This window comes from Malaclemys terrapin, chromosome 3 (assembly GCF_027887155.1).
Source record: "Malaclemys terrapin pileata isolate rMalTer1 chromosome 3, rMalTer1.hap1, whole genome shotgun sequence".
In the NCBI taxonomy this organism is placed as follows: Eukaryota; Metazoa; Chordata; order Testudines; family Emydidae; genus Malaclemys; species Malaclemys terrapin.
Window position 1 is genome coordinate 15,687,452 of NC_071507.1, and position 13,299 is coordinate 15,700,750.

General features: G+C 44.1%; 1 protein-coding gene across 2 annotated transcripts in view; it reads right to left on the bottom strand.

The window, feature by feature from the left end:
* VPS54 (VPS54 subunit of GARP complex) overlaps positions 1 to 13,299 on the bottom strand; it is a 75,872-nt gene that overhangs the window by 39,761 nt on the left and 22,812 nt on the right. For both annotated transcript variants that reach the window (XM_054023587.1, XM_054023588.1), the window contains 3 exons: positions 12,012 to 12,046; positions 10,296 to 10,427; positions 6,971 to 7,356 (listed from right to left, as the gene is read on the bottom strand). In XM_054023587.1, the coding sequence (XP_053879562.1) occupies positions 6,971 to 7,356; positions 10,296 to 10,427; positions 12,012 to 12,046 (553 nt within the window). The remainder of the gene's footprint in view (positions 1 to 6,970; positions 7,357 to 10,295; positions 10,428 to 12,011; positions 12,047 to 13,299) is intronic.

Sequence of the window (13,299 nt, forward strand, 5' to 3'; positions counted from 1 at the left end):
GTTTGGCCAATCGCGGCTCCCATTGGCCGCGGTTTGACGCTCCAGGCCAATGGGGGCGGTGTGAAGCGGCGTGGGTCAAGGGATGTGCTGGCCGCCGCTTCCCGCCGCTTCCATTGGCTTGGAGCGGCGAACCGTGGCCATTGGGAGCCGCGATCAGCCGAACCTGCAGACGTGGCAGGTAAACAAACCAGCCTGGCCCGCCAGGGTAAGCACCCTGGCGGGCCACGGGCCAAAGGTTGCCGATCCCTGTATTAGATATTCAATTCAATGATTCCATAGAGTTTAAAATCACCAAATTTTGGTGTAGACCCATTTATAAGCCAATCCCCGCTCTTGGATGTGTCACTTTTTTACCCAAAATATTTGGCTTATGAACGAGAATATACAGTAACTTTTTTAATCGCGATTAATTCTTTTTGAGTTCATCGTGTGAGTTAACTGCGATTAATCAACAGCCCTAAAAAAAATTTCATGTCTTTACCTGTGTAAATTACCATAGCCAAAGCCTTCATTTAATGCCAGTTAAGGCTGAATCAGGGCATAACCAGCAATGCAAGTAGGGCGGTCCAGTCTGGTATGCCACAACAGCAAGGTATTTATAGCCAGTACGACGTACCGGAAAGACACAGGAATAGCAGAACGTGTGACTGATGGGTGGTTCCACGCCCACAGCTCCTCTGGCGTAGCTGTACCCAGCCCTTCCATACAGGGTCTCCTCTGTCTGTACAGCAGAAGCCCCGCTGGAGGACAGGGCTGGGGGTCCGGGACTGGGGGCGGTAGAGCCGCACGGCTCTCCTGGGAACCACAGCGGGGAAAGGAGCAGAACATGGAGCCACCAGGCGGCCCCAGGCCGGCAGCTCCTCCAGCATGGCTGTGCCAGCCCCAGCCCTATCCTTCGACAGGGCTGCTGTTGTACAGACGGAGGAGACCCTGTGTGGAAGGGCTGGGGTGGTAGAGTCATGCCAGAGGAGCTGTGGGCGTGGGGCTGCCCGATGGCCCCATGTTCTGCTCCTTTTACTTCTGCCATACCGAAATCTCTGGCGCAGCTGCAGGAGGACAGAGCCCCTCCCTCCCCAGGTAAGGGGACGGGGAGAGCGTGGGGACCCCGGGCTGGGGGCGGGGAGGAGTCACGTGGAGGATCACGTGTCCCCTGTGCTGGCCCCCACCCTGTACTGGTAAGAAATGGATTCCACTTGCACCCCTGGGCATAACCAACCCACACACCCCAAAAACAGAAATGCCAGGTAAAGGGGAAGTTTCCAGCATTTTTAGCCACCTGCACATCACCTTCACTGCTATTTCTGACACACTCTGGACCTTAACAGTGAAATCACTTCCATCTTCAACAGATATTCAAGAATGATAAACAGCTCAATAAAAAATATGCTGCAATAAAAAAAACCCTGATCTATGACCTCACCAATATGAAGGGAGAATGACATCACATGTGGACAGTGTAACCATCAGACATGGAAATTTTCCTAGGTGAGAGTATGAGATAAAAGTTACAACTATTCTAAATCTAGATGTATTTTTCCAGACATTTCTAAGTACTCTCCGTATAAATAGCAAATTATGTATACACATGTAGAGAAACTGAGTAAAGATGAGTAAAGACAAAATACTATCGAAAATTCCCCTCCGCCCCTCCCCCAAAAAACATGTTAAGACAGTGTTAAGGCTCAGAGTACATAAGTAATTTTGGGTAAAAAAAAAAAAAAATTACAAAAAACAAGCTTTATAAACCCAGGAAATTTAGAGTTAAGGTTACACTCAAAAGTAATTCAAATTTTTCAAGGTCTGGAAATGCACATTTAAGGCATCCACACAAACTCAATTTTGCCCTATTGTAATGCCATACAATAACCATACAACTATGATTACACATATAAATGCTCATGGTCCCAAATTAGATTACACTAGTTTTTCAACACATCAGATTATATACTTGTGGTGTCCCTTCCCTGCCCCTCTTCTAACAGGGCAGAGTTAAGAAACTTTTATTTTGTGTTCTAACCAGAAGCCAGTTTCCATGACTGCTGTCTGGATGTAGCATTATAAAAGCAGAGTCATTTTGTTATGTATGTTTGCTTTGGGTATTGTTAATTGTTTTACAACAAATTATTCTGCAATGCTGCTAAATTTAAATTGATGATCTCCAATACAAGAGGCAAACTCCATGAGCTGTAAGAGACACTATCCCAGAGTAGCCACAAGTTTATTTAAAATCATTACTACCTGCTTACAAGTTAGTCTTCGTTTAAACTCAATTAGAGGTCAACCTGCTTTGCTGATTTTGTTTCACTTGACTGTTGCAGCTTTGTTGCTGAAGACAAAATTGGAACATCCATTCAGTATCTCTGTGAATAAGGTGAAGTCTATGTGTGATGAGTGGATTTTTAAAATTAGCTTCTATCATAGAGTTTTCTTGAAGATTTTGGTCTTTTGGCATCAAGTTTTTCCTTAGTACGCAGTAAAATGTTTGCATGCCAATCAGAGATTATGCATAAGATTATGCGCTGTGACTCTAAGAGGTACAGAACAGAACTCACAACTGAGGTGTGTATGTGGCGGGGAAGGGGTGGGGTGGGGGGGCTATTGTGGCTTTAAAAGCCACCTTTGAACCTTCCTGAGCTTAGGCTGCTCTGGGGGTTAGAGAGGTCTCCAGTGTAGTTTAGACAGCACCAGGGGTCAAATGATGGTAGCCCCCCCAGGCTGCCCTATGGGCCGCAGTCAGTGCCTAATTTGCACCAGGGCTTGCCAGGAGGCTTGGCACATCAGTTATGAATGTAAAAAAATTGCTTGAGTCCCGGCACTTCTTTCATTCCAAATTAAGTGCTGGTTGCAGCATTATCTCCTACTTCCAGCACTTCCCTACACCAGGATTTAGGAGTCCTCCGGCGTGGCTGTACCACCCCCAGCCCTACCAGTGCTGTGGGGGAATTAAATTAACAAATTTCAAAAAACCACTTTCCCTTCCAGTAGTTTGACAGCCCTACTCTTTTTTCACATTCTTCTCTTCTATGTAAATGTTATGAGTTTTTCTGCATCAGTTGGAAGGGAATTACTGTGGTAGCCATTTTTGTTACTAGCAAAAATTCTTAAAAATTCTGAGTAGAGGAGCAAATCAGAGCTGAGGGATTACAGTAGCCAGAGTAGAGAGTTTTGCATATTCAGAGTACAGTTACTAAGTAATAACTAAAGTTACAATTTACTCACGGGTATTTTTAGTAAAAGTCAAGGGCAATAACCAAAAAGTCATGGCTGTGACTTTTACTAAAAATCCCTTAACTAAACCTTAGGTGCTGAGGTGGGGGAGGTGCTCCGGTGGTCGCTGCTGCTCCTGGGCGTGGGGGGCAGCCCAGGGCCCTGCTGCCACCGTTGCTGCTCCTGGGTGGGGGGAGCCTGAGGCCCCGTTGCTGCTCCTCTGGGCCGGGGCGGCTTGGGGTGCCGCTGTTGCTCCTGTACTACTACTCTGGGGCAGCGTCTGGGACCAGTTGCCTGGGGCCGCCAGAGCAGTGGCTGGTGTGGCTGGCTCCAGGGTCACCCCAACTGCTCGGGCAGCCCTGGGGTCAGCCGCACCAGCCGTGGAAGTCCCGGAATCCGTGACTTCCATGAAAAACTCACAGCCTTAGTAATAACATATAGCTATTATGCAAATCAGACACCCAGAGACCTCAAAATACAGGAACTGCATAATTAAGAAAAACTATGAAGGTATGGCTCTTAATATATAGAATCCCAGCACTCTGGCTGACACTACTGAATTTCAGTACAAAGTTAGTGTAGATTATTTCTGATTATATTCCACCAAAATGGTAACTTTGTACATTATACAGTTTTATTAGATGAACTAATTTATCATATATATCATAGGAAATATTCTTTAGGCATGTCATACTCTGAAAGGCATCATGTAATATTGACATTTCCTATGCAGGTCAAGATAGAGATTATATCTCTGCATGTCATACAGCACCCAGTATAATGCAGCTTCTGTTCTGATTGGGGCCCCAATATGTAATATAAAGCATATAGACATTCAAGTGCCTTAAAAACATCCTTCTCCCCAATATACACTCACCAGTCATTTATGTCTATGTGTGATGAGTGGATTTTTAAAATTAGCTTCTATCATAGAGTTTTCTTGAAGATTTTGGTCTTTTGGCATCAAGTTTTTCCTTAGTACGCAGTAAAATGTTTGCATGCCAATCAGAGATTATGCATAAGATTATGCGCTGTGACTCTAAGAGGTACAGAACAGAACTCACAACTGAGGTGTGTATGTGGCGGGGAAGGGGTGGGGTGGGGGGGCTATTGTGGCTTTAAAAGCCACCTTTGAACCTTCCTGAGCTTAGGCTGCTCTGGGGGTTAGAGAGGTCTCCAGTGTAGTTTAGACAGCACCAGGGGTCAAATGATGGTAGCCCCCCCAGGCTGCCCTATGGGCCGCAGTCAGTGCCTAATTTGCACCAGGGCTTGCCAGGAGGCTTGGCACATCAGTTATGAATGTAAAAAAATTGCTTGAGTCCCGGCACTTCTTTCATTCCAAATTAAGTGCTGGTTGCAGCATTATCTCCTACTTCCAGCACTTCCCTACACCAGGATTTAGGAGTCCTCCGGCGTGGCTGTACCACCCCCAGCCCTACCAGTGCTGTGGGGGAATTAAATTAACAAATTTCAAAAAACCACTTTCCCTTCCAGTAGTTTGACAGCCCTACTCTTTTTTCACATTCTTCTCTTCTATGTAAATGTTATGAGTTTTTCTGCATCAGTTGGAAGGGAATTACTGTGGTAGCCATTTTTGTTACTAGCAAAAATTCTTAAAAATTCTGAGTAGAGGAGCAAATCAGAGCTGAGGGATTACAGTAGCCAGAGTAGAGAGTTTTGCATATTCAGAGTACAGTTACTAAGTAATAACTAAAGTTACAATTTACTCACGGGTATTTTTAGTAAAAGTCAAGGGCAATAACCAAAAAGTCATGGCTGTGACTTTTACTAAAAATCCCTTAACTAAACCTTAGGTGCTGAGGTGGGGGAGGTGCTCCGGTGGTCGCTGCTGCTCCTGGGCGTGGGGGGCAGCCCAGGGCCCTGCTGCCACCGTTGCTGCTCCTGGGTGGGGGGAGCCTGAGGCCCCGTTGCTGCTCCTCTGGGCCGGGGCGGCTTGGGGTGCCGCTGTTGCTCCTGTACTACTACTCTGGGGCAGCGTCTGGGACCAGTTGCCTGGGGCCGCCAGAGCAGTGGCTGGTGTGGCTGGCTCCAGGGTCACCCCAACTGCTCGGGCAGCCCTGGGGTCAGCCGCACCAGCCGTGGAAGTCCCGGAATCCGTGACTTCCATGAAAAACTCACAGCCTTAGTAATAACATATAGCTATTATGCAAATCAGACACCCAGAGACCTCAAAATACAGGAACTGCATAATTAAGAAAAACTATGAAGGTATGGCTCTTAATATATAGAATCCCAGCACTCTGGCTGACACTACTGAATTTCAGTACAAAGTTAGTGTAGATTATTTCTGATTATATTCCACCAAAATGGTAACTTTGTACATTATACAGTTTTATTAGATGAACTAATTTATCATATATATCATAGGAAATATTCTTTAGGCATGTCATACTCTGAAAGGCATCATGTAATATTGACATTTCCTATGCAGGTCAAGATAGAGATTATATCTCTGCATGTCATACAGCACCCAGTATAATGCAGCTTCTGTTCTGATTGGGGCCCCAATATGTAATATAAAGCATATAGACATTCAAGTGCCTTAAAAACATCCTTCTCCCCAATATACACTCACCAGTCATTTATGGACTCCACTGATCGGTTACACTACTGAGTAATTATATAGTATTTTTTTAAATGGTGTTACCCAAGAATGAACAGGAATAAGAGCAGATTCAGTTTAAGTATATAAAATTTAGTCCCAGGCTGACTGCGAAGAGCTACAAAAGGATCTCTCAAAACTGGTGACTGGGCAACAAAATGGCAGATGAAATTCAATGCTGATAAATGAAAAGTAATGCACATTGGAAAACATAATTCCAACTATACATATAAAATGATGGGGTCTAAATTAGCTGTTACCACTCAAGAAAGAGATCTTGGAGTCATTGTGGAGAGTTCTCTGAAAACATCCACTCAATGTGCAGCGGCAGTCAAAAAAGCAAACAGAACGTTGGGAATCATTAAGAAAGGGATAGATAATAAGGCATAAAATATCATATTGCCTCTATATAAATCCATGGTATGCCCACATCTTGCATATAGATGTGGTCGCCCCATCTCAAAAAAAGATATATTGGAATTGGAAAAGGTTCAGAAAAGGGCAACAAAAATTATTAGGGGTATGGAATGGCTTCCATATGAGGAGAGACTAATAAAACTGGGACTTTTCAGCTTGGAAAAGAGGCGGCTAAAGGGAGATATGATTGAGGTCTATAAAATCATGATTGGTGTGGAGAAAGTGAATAAGGAAGTGTTATTTACTCCTTCTCATACCACAAGAACTAGAGGTCACCAAATGAAATTAATAGGCAACAGGTTTAAAACAAACGAAAGGATGTATTTGTTCACACAACGCACAGTCAGTCTGCGGAACTCTTTGCCAGAGAATATTGTGAAGGCCAAAACTATAACAGGGTTCAAAAAGGAGCTAGATAAGTACGTGAAGGATAAGTCCATCAATGGCTATTAGCCAGGATGGGCAGGGATGGTGTCCCTAGCCTCTGTCTGCCAGAAGCTGGGAATGAGTGACAGGGAATGAATAACTTGATTACCTGTTCTGTTCATTCCCTCTGGGCATCTGGTATTGGCCACTGTCGGAAGACAGGATACTGGGCTAGATGGACCTTTGGCCTGACCCAGTATGAGCTTATGTTCTTAGAATAATATAACTGCTTGACATTATTCAACATGATTTATACTTCATTTTATTACTTCCAATGGTTTTGTGAATGTCACCTACCGGAAACTGTGAATGCCCTGAAGTTCCTGCTGAAGTACCTCCTGCGTTGTTGCTATTAAGTCCAATGCGCCAACAAATTCAGAAGTGGACAACAACAGCTGTACTGTAGGCTGCGTTTGGTGTACAGTAGCCATTAATTTCAGTTTATTGTACGCTTTCACACAGTTATTTCTGGTGAGTGATAGTCTTAAAACTTGAAGAGATCCTTCACACATTACTTTATCAATTTGGGCAATTTTATCTCGAAGTATTTTTACAGCCTGGGAGGTTTTCCTGAGGTAGTCCTGCAATTCATGCTGAGAGGTCATTGCATGAAAAAATGCTTCCGAGCGTAGAGAAATTTGATGAGCAATATTTACTTCCACAATATCCAGATAATGGCTCAGCTTGAGAGAGAGAGAAAAAACAACAACCGTATGTTGTAACCCCTGGCAAATATATCACACTACAAAAGCACTAAAATGCATTTTGTGGGTATAATTTTAAATTATTTCTGTTAGTACATATCTTTGTGCTATAATGATCAGCTGCCTGTGGTCACTATAACACTGGATTCAAAGCTGTTGTCATGGTGGCAAATGAATAACTACCCAGTTTTGTTAGTGAGTTCAAAAAGCATTGGGAAGGTTGAGCTAGTGCATCTCCTTCCTGGTGAAATCATGCTTGCGAAGTACTGCTTGCAGAAAAGCAAGCAATTAAACAAGCCTGCCCAAGGCTTTGTATCTCAGAGGTCAGACATTAACTCCCCTACATTATAGCCACTAGTTGAGAGGGTGTGCTGGTACTGGAAATGAGAATAGCACATGTACTGAACTCTATCATGCACTAAGGCTGCTACACCATGATGGGGACCTCCAACAACATAGGTGCCGACTCCATGGGTGCTTTGGTGCTGGAGCACCCATGGAAAAAAAAAAGAGGGTGCTCAGGACCCACCAGCCACAGCTGTTCGGCCACACTACCAAAAGGCTGATTGGCAGCTGGGGCTCGGGGGAGGGCGGAGAGCGGTGAGCAGATGAGGGTCTCAGGGAAGGGGTGGAGCGGGGTGGGAAGAGGTGGGACAAGGAGGGGGCCACAGGGGAGGGAATGGAGCAGGGGCAGGAAGAGGCAGGACAAGGATGGGGCCTCAGGGGAAGGGGCAGAGCAGGGGTGGAACCTCAGAGCAGAGCGGCAGTAGAGCACCCCCCGGGGAAAACTTAGAAGTCGGCGCCTGCGTCCAACAGGATGAAACTTGTCTGTGCCTGATGGTCTGATCTAGGTAGCTCCTGCTCCTTGAGGAGGAAGGGGAGTGTTGGGAGAGGGAGGGTTCAAAAGAGGGCAGAGTTCTCTAGGATATCCACTTTAACTCACTCTTTTGTAAAGAAGTTCCCTCTGAAGGTGGGCTTGGACATAGTTGCCTTCAGCCAGCCAGTGGAAGTCACTATCTAGTGAAGCAAAGCCCTTTCTCCTCAATCAAGGCCTGGTTCCAGGGTACATGTTTGGAACCTGAATTTCTAATTTCCTTTGCTGCACTGTTACCAGTCTGCTGGTCTGGCCCTACTTTATTCAAATTGAAACAACTCGGTGTTCTGAATACGTCATCTGAATGCGAATACCCAAATGGCCTGATTTTTAGAGGTGCGGAACACCTGAAGATCACAATGACTTCAACAGGAGCTGTGTCTGCTAAACAGCTCTGAAAAATCAGCCCCAAAACGTTGTTCCTTCTCACAACTATTTCATTTAGGATTTACAGTCTCAATGGACTATGCAAATCTTGGTCTAAGTGCAATAGGCTTATTTACAAATTCCTTCCACCCAGCAACCATAATGCAGTATGTCCATAGGAAAGGCCCACTGACCTAGACAGTGCCATGGGGATTTGGAGGGTTTCAATTCCAAGCAATGGGTCCAGACTGGGTTTTCTGAGTCCCACCTGGGAACAGCTCCCTGAGCTGAGGGTGACTACAGAGAGGGGAACTAGGCATCTTACCTACACCAGATATAATGAGATGGAGCCTAGGTAGGCTCAGAGCCTTAAAAAGATTTGGGGCTCATGTAATGAACAGAGCAGCAAAATTATTAGAAAGCCAGGAATCAGAAGGTATTAATGAAGGCATCAGAGATGCCCCATTAATATTCTAATACTTGTTTTAGTGTTTCAAGTCTGTTAAGCTGCAGGAAGGAAACGTGGATAGAGACTATGCTAGTCCTTATTTTGGTTGCACTGGGGAGAAAAAAAAACCCTGAAGCACAAGAGAGGCTTCTCTCTTCTTAACTTAGAACTCCTGCTTCATTTCTGCCCAACTGCCTAAAATCCTGGCCCAGCCACTTTCTGCAAGTTACATGCATTCTTAAAACTGACGTTTCATTGTCAGACAGTAATCACTTCAATGGCATCTTATACAGTTTGTTGCAATTTCATGTCCACTGCCATGGTTAAGGAAAGGCAGAGTTGCAAGAACTTCTTAGTGACAGAGAGGCTAATGCTGTTTTTTCCCCAATCATCACCTACAGACTTAAGGGTAAGCTCCTAAAAGCTGTTGCACGTAAGAGGGAAAATATTTAAATTAAAAATAAAAACATATCACAATGATTTTAAACTTTTGGAAGGCTCTGAAGAGTATTTATACCAACAAAACAGGTGTCTGCTTTTTTTCTTTTTCCATTGCATATGTACAATTTTTAAAATAATGACAATTCTGAGTGTGATTAGCCCAAAGACCCCTATTTTTCATGTGGATGGAAGTACTCTGCCATCGAGCTCTACAGTTCTCCCAGGGCGTGTGTGATTCAGCTACAATAGAAACTGCAAAAGGAAGCAGTACCTATGGTATGATGCCTGAAAGATAACAGGAAGCTACCAGGAAGGTTTACTACTTCTTTGCAGTGCACAGCACACCCTGCCTTGAATCTGGGGTTTTCCTGAAAGTTTTGAGAAAGCTGTACCATTACTGGACTGTCAACATACACACCATGCACTCATTCTTCCTGCAATCACTATTCATATTCAAAACAGCCACAAAAGAAGTTCTTAATGAGGATTGTCCTCTTTGATTGCTTTAGTACTTACTACTAGAATATCTTTACATTGCATGTAACAAAGGTCACTTGTTGGCCCTACCCTTGGCAGATACGTTTATTTAAAAAAAATTCTCCTCTCAGAAAGGTGGCCCCCACTGGCACCTACTAAAAACTCTTAGCCTGATTGAAGTAATATCTGGGCGGTAAAATTAATGTGTCGTGTAACTTTCAGAGAACAGCGGCAGTGGACTTGTCTAGAACAGTTTCCTTTGTAATCAGTGAACAGGTGCACTGAATAACAGTTTACTGTATTGAGATTTACCTTTTCTTGCAGCAACTTTGAGGAAGCTGCATCACGATTTCCTTTTCCTCCAGAAGTATTAAAGTGAGACCATGGTAAAACGGCATTAAATGTTAAGGAATCTTCCAAGGCAAAATCTGGTTTCATAAAAATCTGAAACAAAAATAAATAAATAAATATTTCTCTCGTCTCTGTTTTCCTTTCCTTGTCACTATTCCCCACCCTTCTAAAACAAAGTGCACACAAACAAACCCAGGTTTGACATATCCTCTGGGGGTCCTAGCCATCAGTTTCTCTAAAAGCTACATTTTCATTTACACAAATAAATAAATAATCAATCTAGCCCTTATGATTGGAACCAACTTTCCAGCTGTGAAGTGAATGTGACCAAGTGCAGGGTTCTCTTCCTGAATCTGCAAGTAAACAGCCTGATGGTATAGAAGTACAAACTGCCCAAGCCCCAAATCCTGAGCTGTACTCAGGGGAGGTCCTCCATGGGACAGGAATGAATCCTTCTTTGGGACATTCTTCAGCAGTGGAGATGCTCCATTGCTGGTACTCCATCCCTAAAGTTGGAGTAGGCTACACATTCCTAATGCTTCCTCCAGGTGGTGGATCCATCTTGCAATTAATTCACTGAATCCGGCTCTTAGATTCCCACTGTGGGAACAGCACACCTGAAGCCCCTTCAGAACTGGACTCCGCAGAATACAGGATGTGGTGCACAACCCCTGCACAGCTCCAAGCCTACCTCCCCAGGCACAGTGCAGCAACTCTGGCCACAAAAATCCACATAATTTTGTCCCTGCTTCTGTTCCTCTCAATGAAGCACTATCTCCGACGCATCTGCATCTGGCTTAGTTTTACTCCTTAAAACGGCTATAATGCCTGGAACTTCCAGGAGGACTGAACCATCTCCTTCCTGTTCACCCTAAGCATCACATATGACATCAAAGGATTCAACAGCAAGAAATCAGTATCAAGCACCGTCTGTTCCTTGGCCTTAACTTTAAACTTTACAGTGAAAGCTACTTTAGCTACACCTCAGGACATGCACAGTGATCAACATTAAACCATTTACCTGCTAATAACTTATCAACTGGACAGTTTTTTCAGTTTGAATAAAATGGAATGTAGGTTTGTCTGTTTTGACCACCTGTTAGAACCAATCTGTCATGTAGACTGTGAACTGACTGGGGCAGGAATGGTCTTCTTTGCAACTTGTCTGTACAGTGCCTAACACAATGGGGCCCTAATTCTTAACTGGGGTTCCTAGGTGCTACAATAAATAGTAATAGACTCAGGTCTACACATTAACTTCAAAAACTTGCATCAAACTCCCCCTCTCGCCCGCCAAATCTACCTTCCTCCCAGAAGTTTCTTTTCTGGAAAATGTACCCAGCAGACCATGGCCACGCTTCAGTAGAAAGCAGTGTGCTTGTCTATTCATGCATGGTTCTATGCCTGAAAATAATGGCAGTTGTGTTTTACCTTCAATATCTGCTAAAAGAATAAATACAGCTCAGGAGACAAAAACAGCCAACAAACTTAAGGATTATCCATTTGGATTACATTGTCTAAGTTCCATGTGCATTACTACAATTTAGGAGACTCAGAGGATACCTATTAAAATAGTTCTCCTTCATACATATGCACACACACACTATTAAGTCTTACACTAGAAATCTGACAAGCACATTTTTCCTTAATAAAGCCTATACTGTACTGCAATCATACCTTAGGTACTTGTTCCAGATCTGTCCTGGATTTATCTAAAAATAAATAAAATATAAGTAAACTAGCATGATAAATATAAGACTTCATTGCAGTCTTCTATAGTCAATCATCAGCAAATTTATTAAAACAATTAATTTCAATAATCAGCAATTAAAGGCCTCGTTGCCCTTTGTAATTTTTTGGGATTTAGCTACAGTTTCTGTGCAGCACTAAGATGTGTCCAAGTTTGACTGCTTTAAAAATAAATGTATTATTCATATTATAAAAGAAACCCAGTGCTTCCAACTCACTCAGGGTGAAATTCATCTTGCTGGTGAGGACCAGCATAAGGCTCTCTGCACCACTTAAGCTTCCCATTGGTGCTCCCTAGGGGGATCACCGGTGGAGAAGTCACATGGGGTTAGACCCAGAGGGCAGATGCACACAGGGTGGTGATGGGGAGGGACCACAGGATCCACACAGATTCAGTGACCCTAACACTCTGTGCAAGTGACACAGAGGTAGTACTGTTCCAGTCCATAGGCTGAAGTGATGGTCATAAGGGGTGGTCGCAGAGGGAAGGAAAGAATCAAGACAGGAGAAGAGCTGCACTGGAGCTCTATGCCCTGGCCTCATTTGGAAGTGGGAGGATTTCACACTCTTAAGGCTCCATCCACTTTAATTCAGTCACATAAAAGGAGCTCAATCCAAGCATACAGAGTCCCATCAGGTCAAAAAGGGAGGAAGATGAAATAAGAAGTCCATAGCTCACTTGGAGGGTCCCCTCCTCCCCTCATAACCACCATGGTGAAAGGGACCTTTTACCATCTCCAGCACCTCTCTCGCCTGCAGAGTTGTTACTTTATTAAACACAAAAGACAACGCAGCCCAGGAACCATCCCGCAGCCTTCTGGCCTCAGTCTCAGGCTGTAGCAACTCTTATAGCTGAGAGACCCCAGGTTGCGTTTTCTAGGACTGGAGAAAGATAGGCAACTCCAACACTGGGAGCTGCAGTGGGTGGAGCTAGTTTACCGAAGGTCTGGTCTCCCAAAACCACTCTCCAACTCCCTGGTGCAGATTTTTATCCGGTTTGGCTTTGCATAGCAGACCAACCTTTCCTCAGGATAGTTATTTTTACTCAAGCCTTCTGGGGTGCTTCTGGGGGCTAGATACAGTCCTTAAACAGACATTTTAACAAGTACAGTACTCATTTGCAATAAAGGCTATCCATTCAAAAGCTGTGATATTGTTCAATAATATTACACTTTCAAGATCCCCTGTGTAGTACTATGGGCAGTTAAAAGAGGAA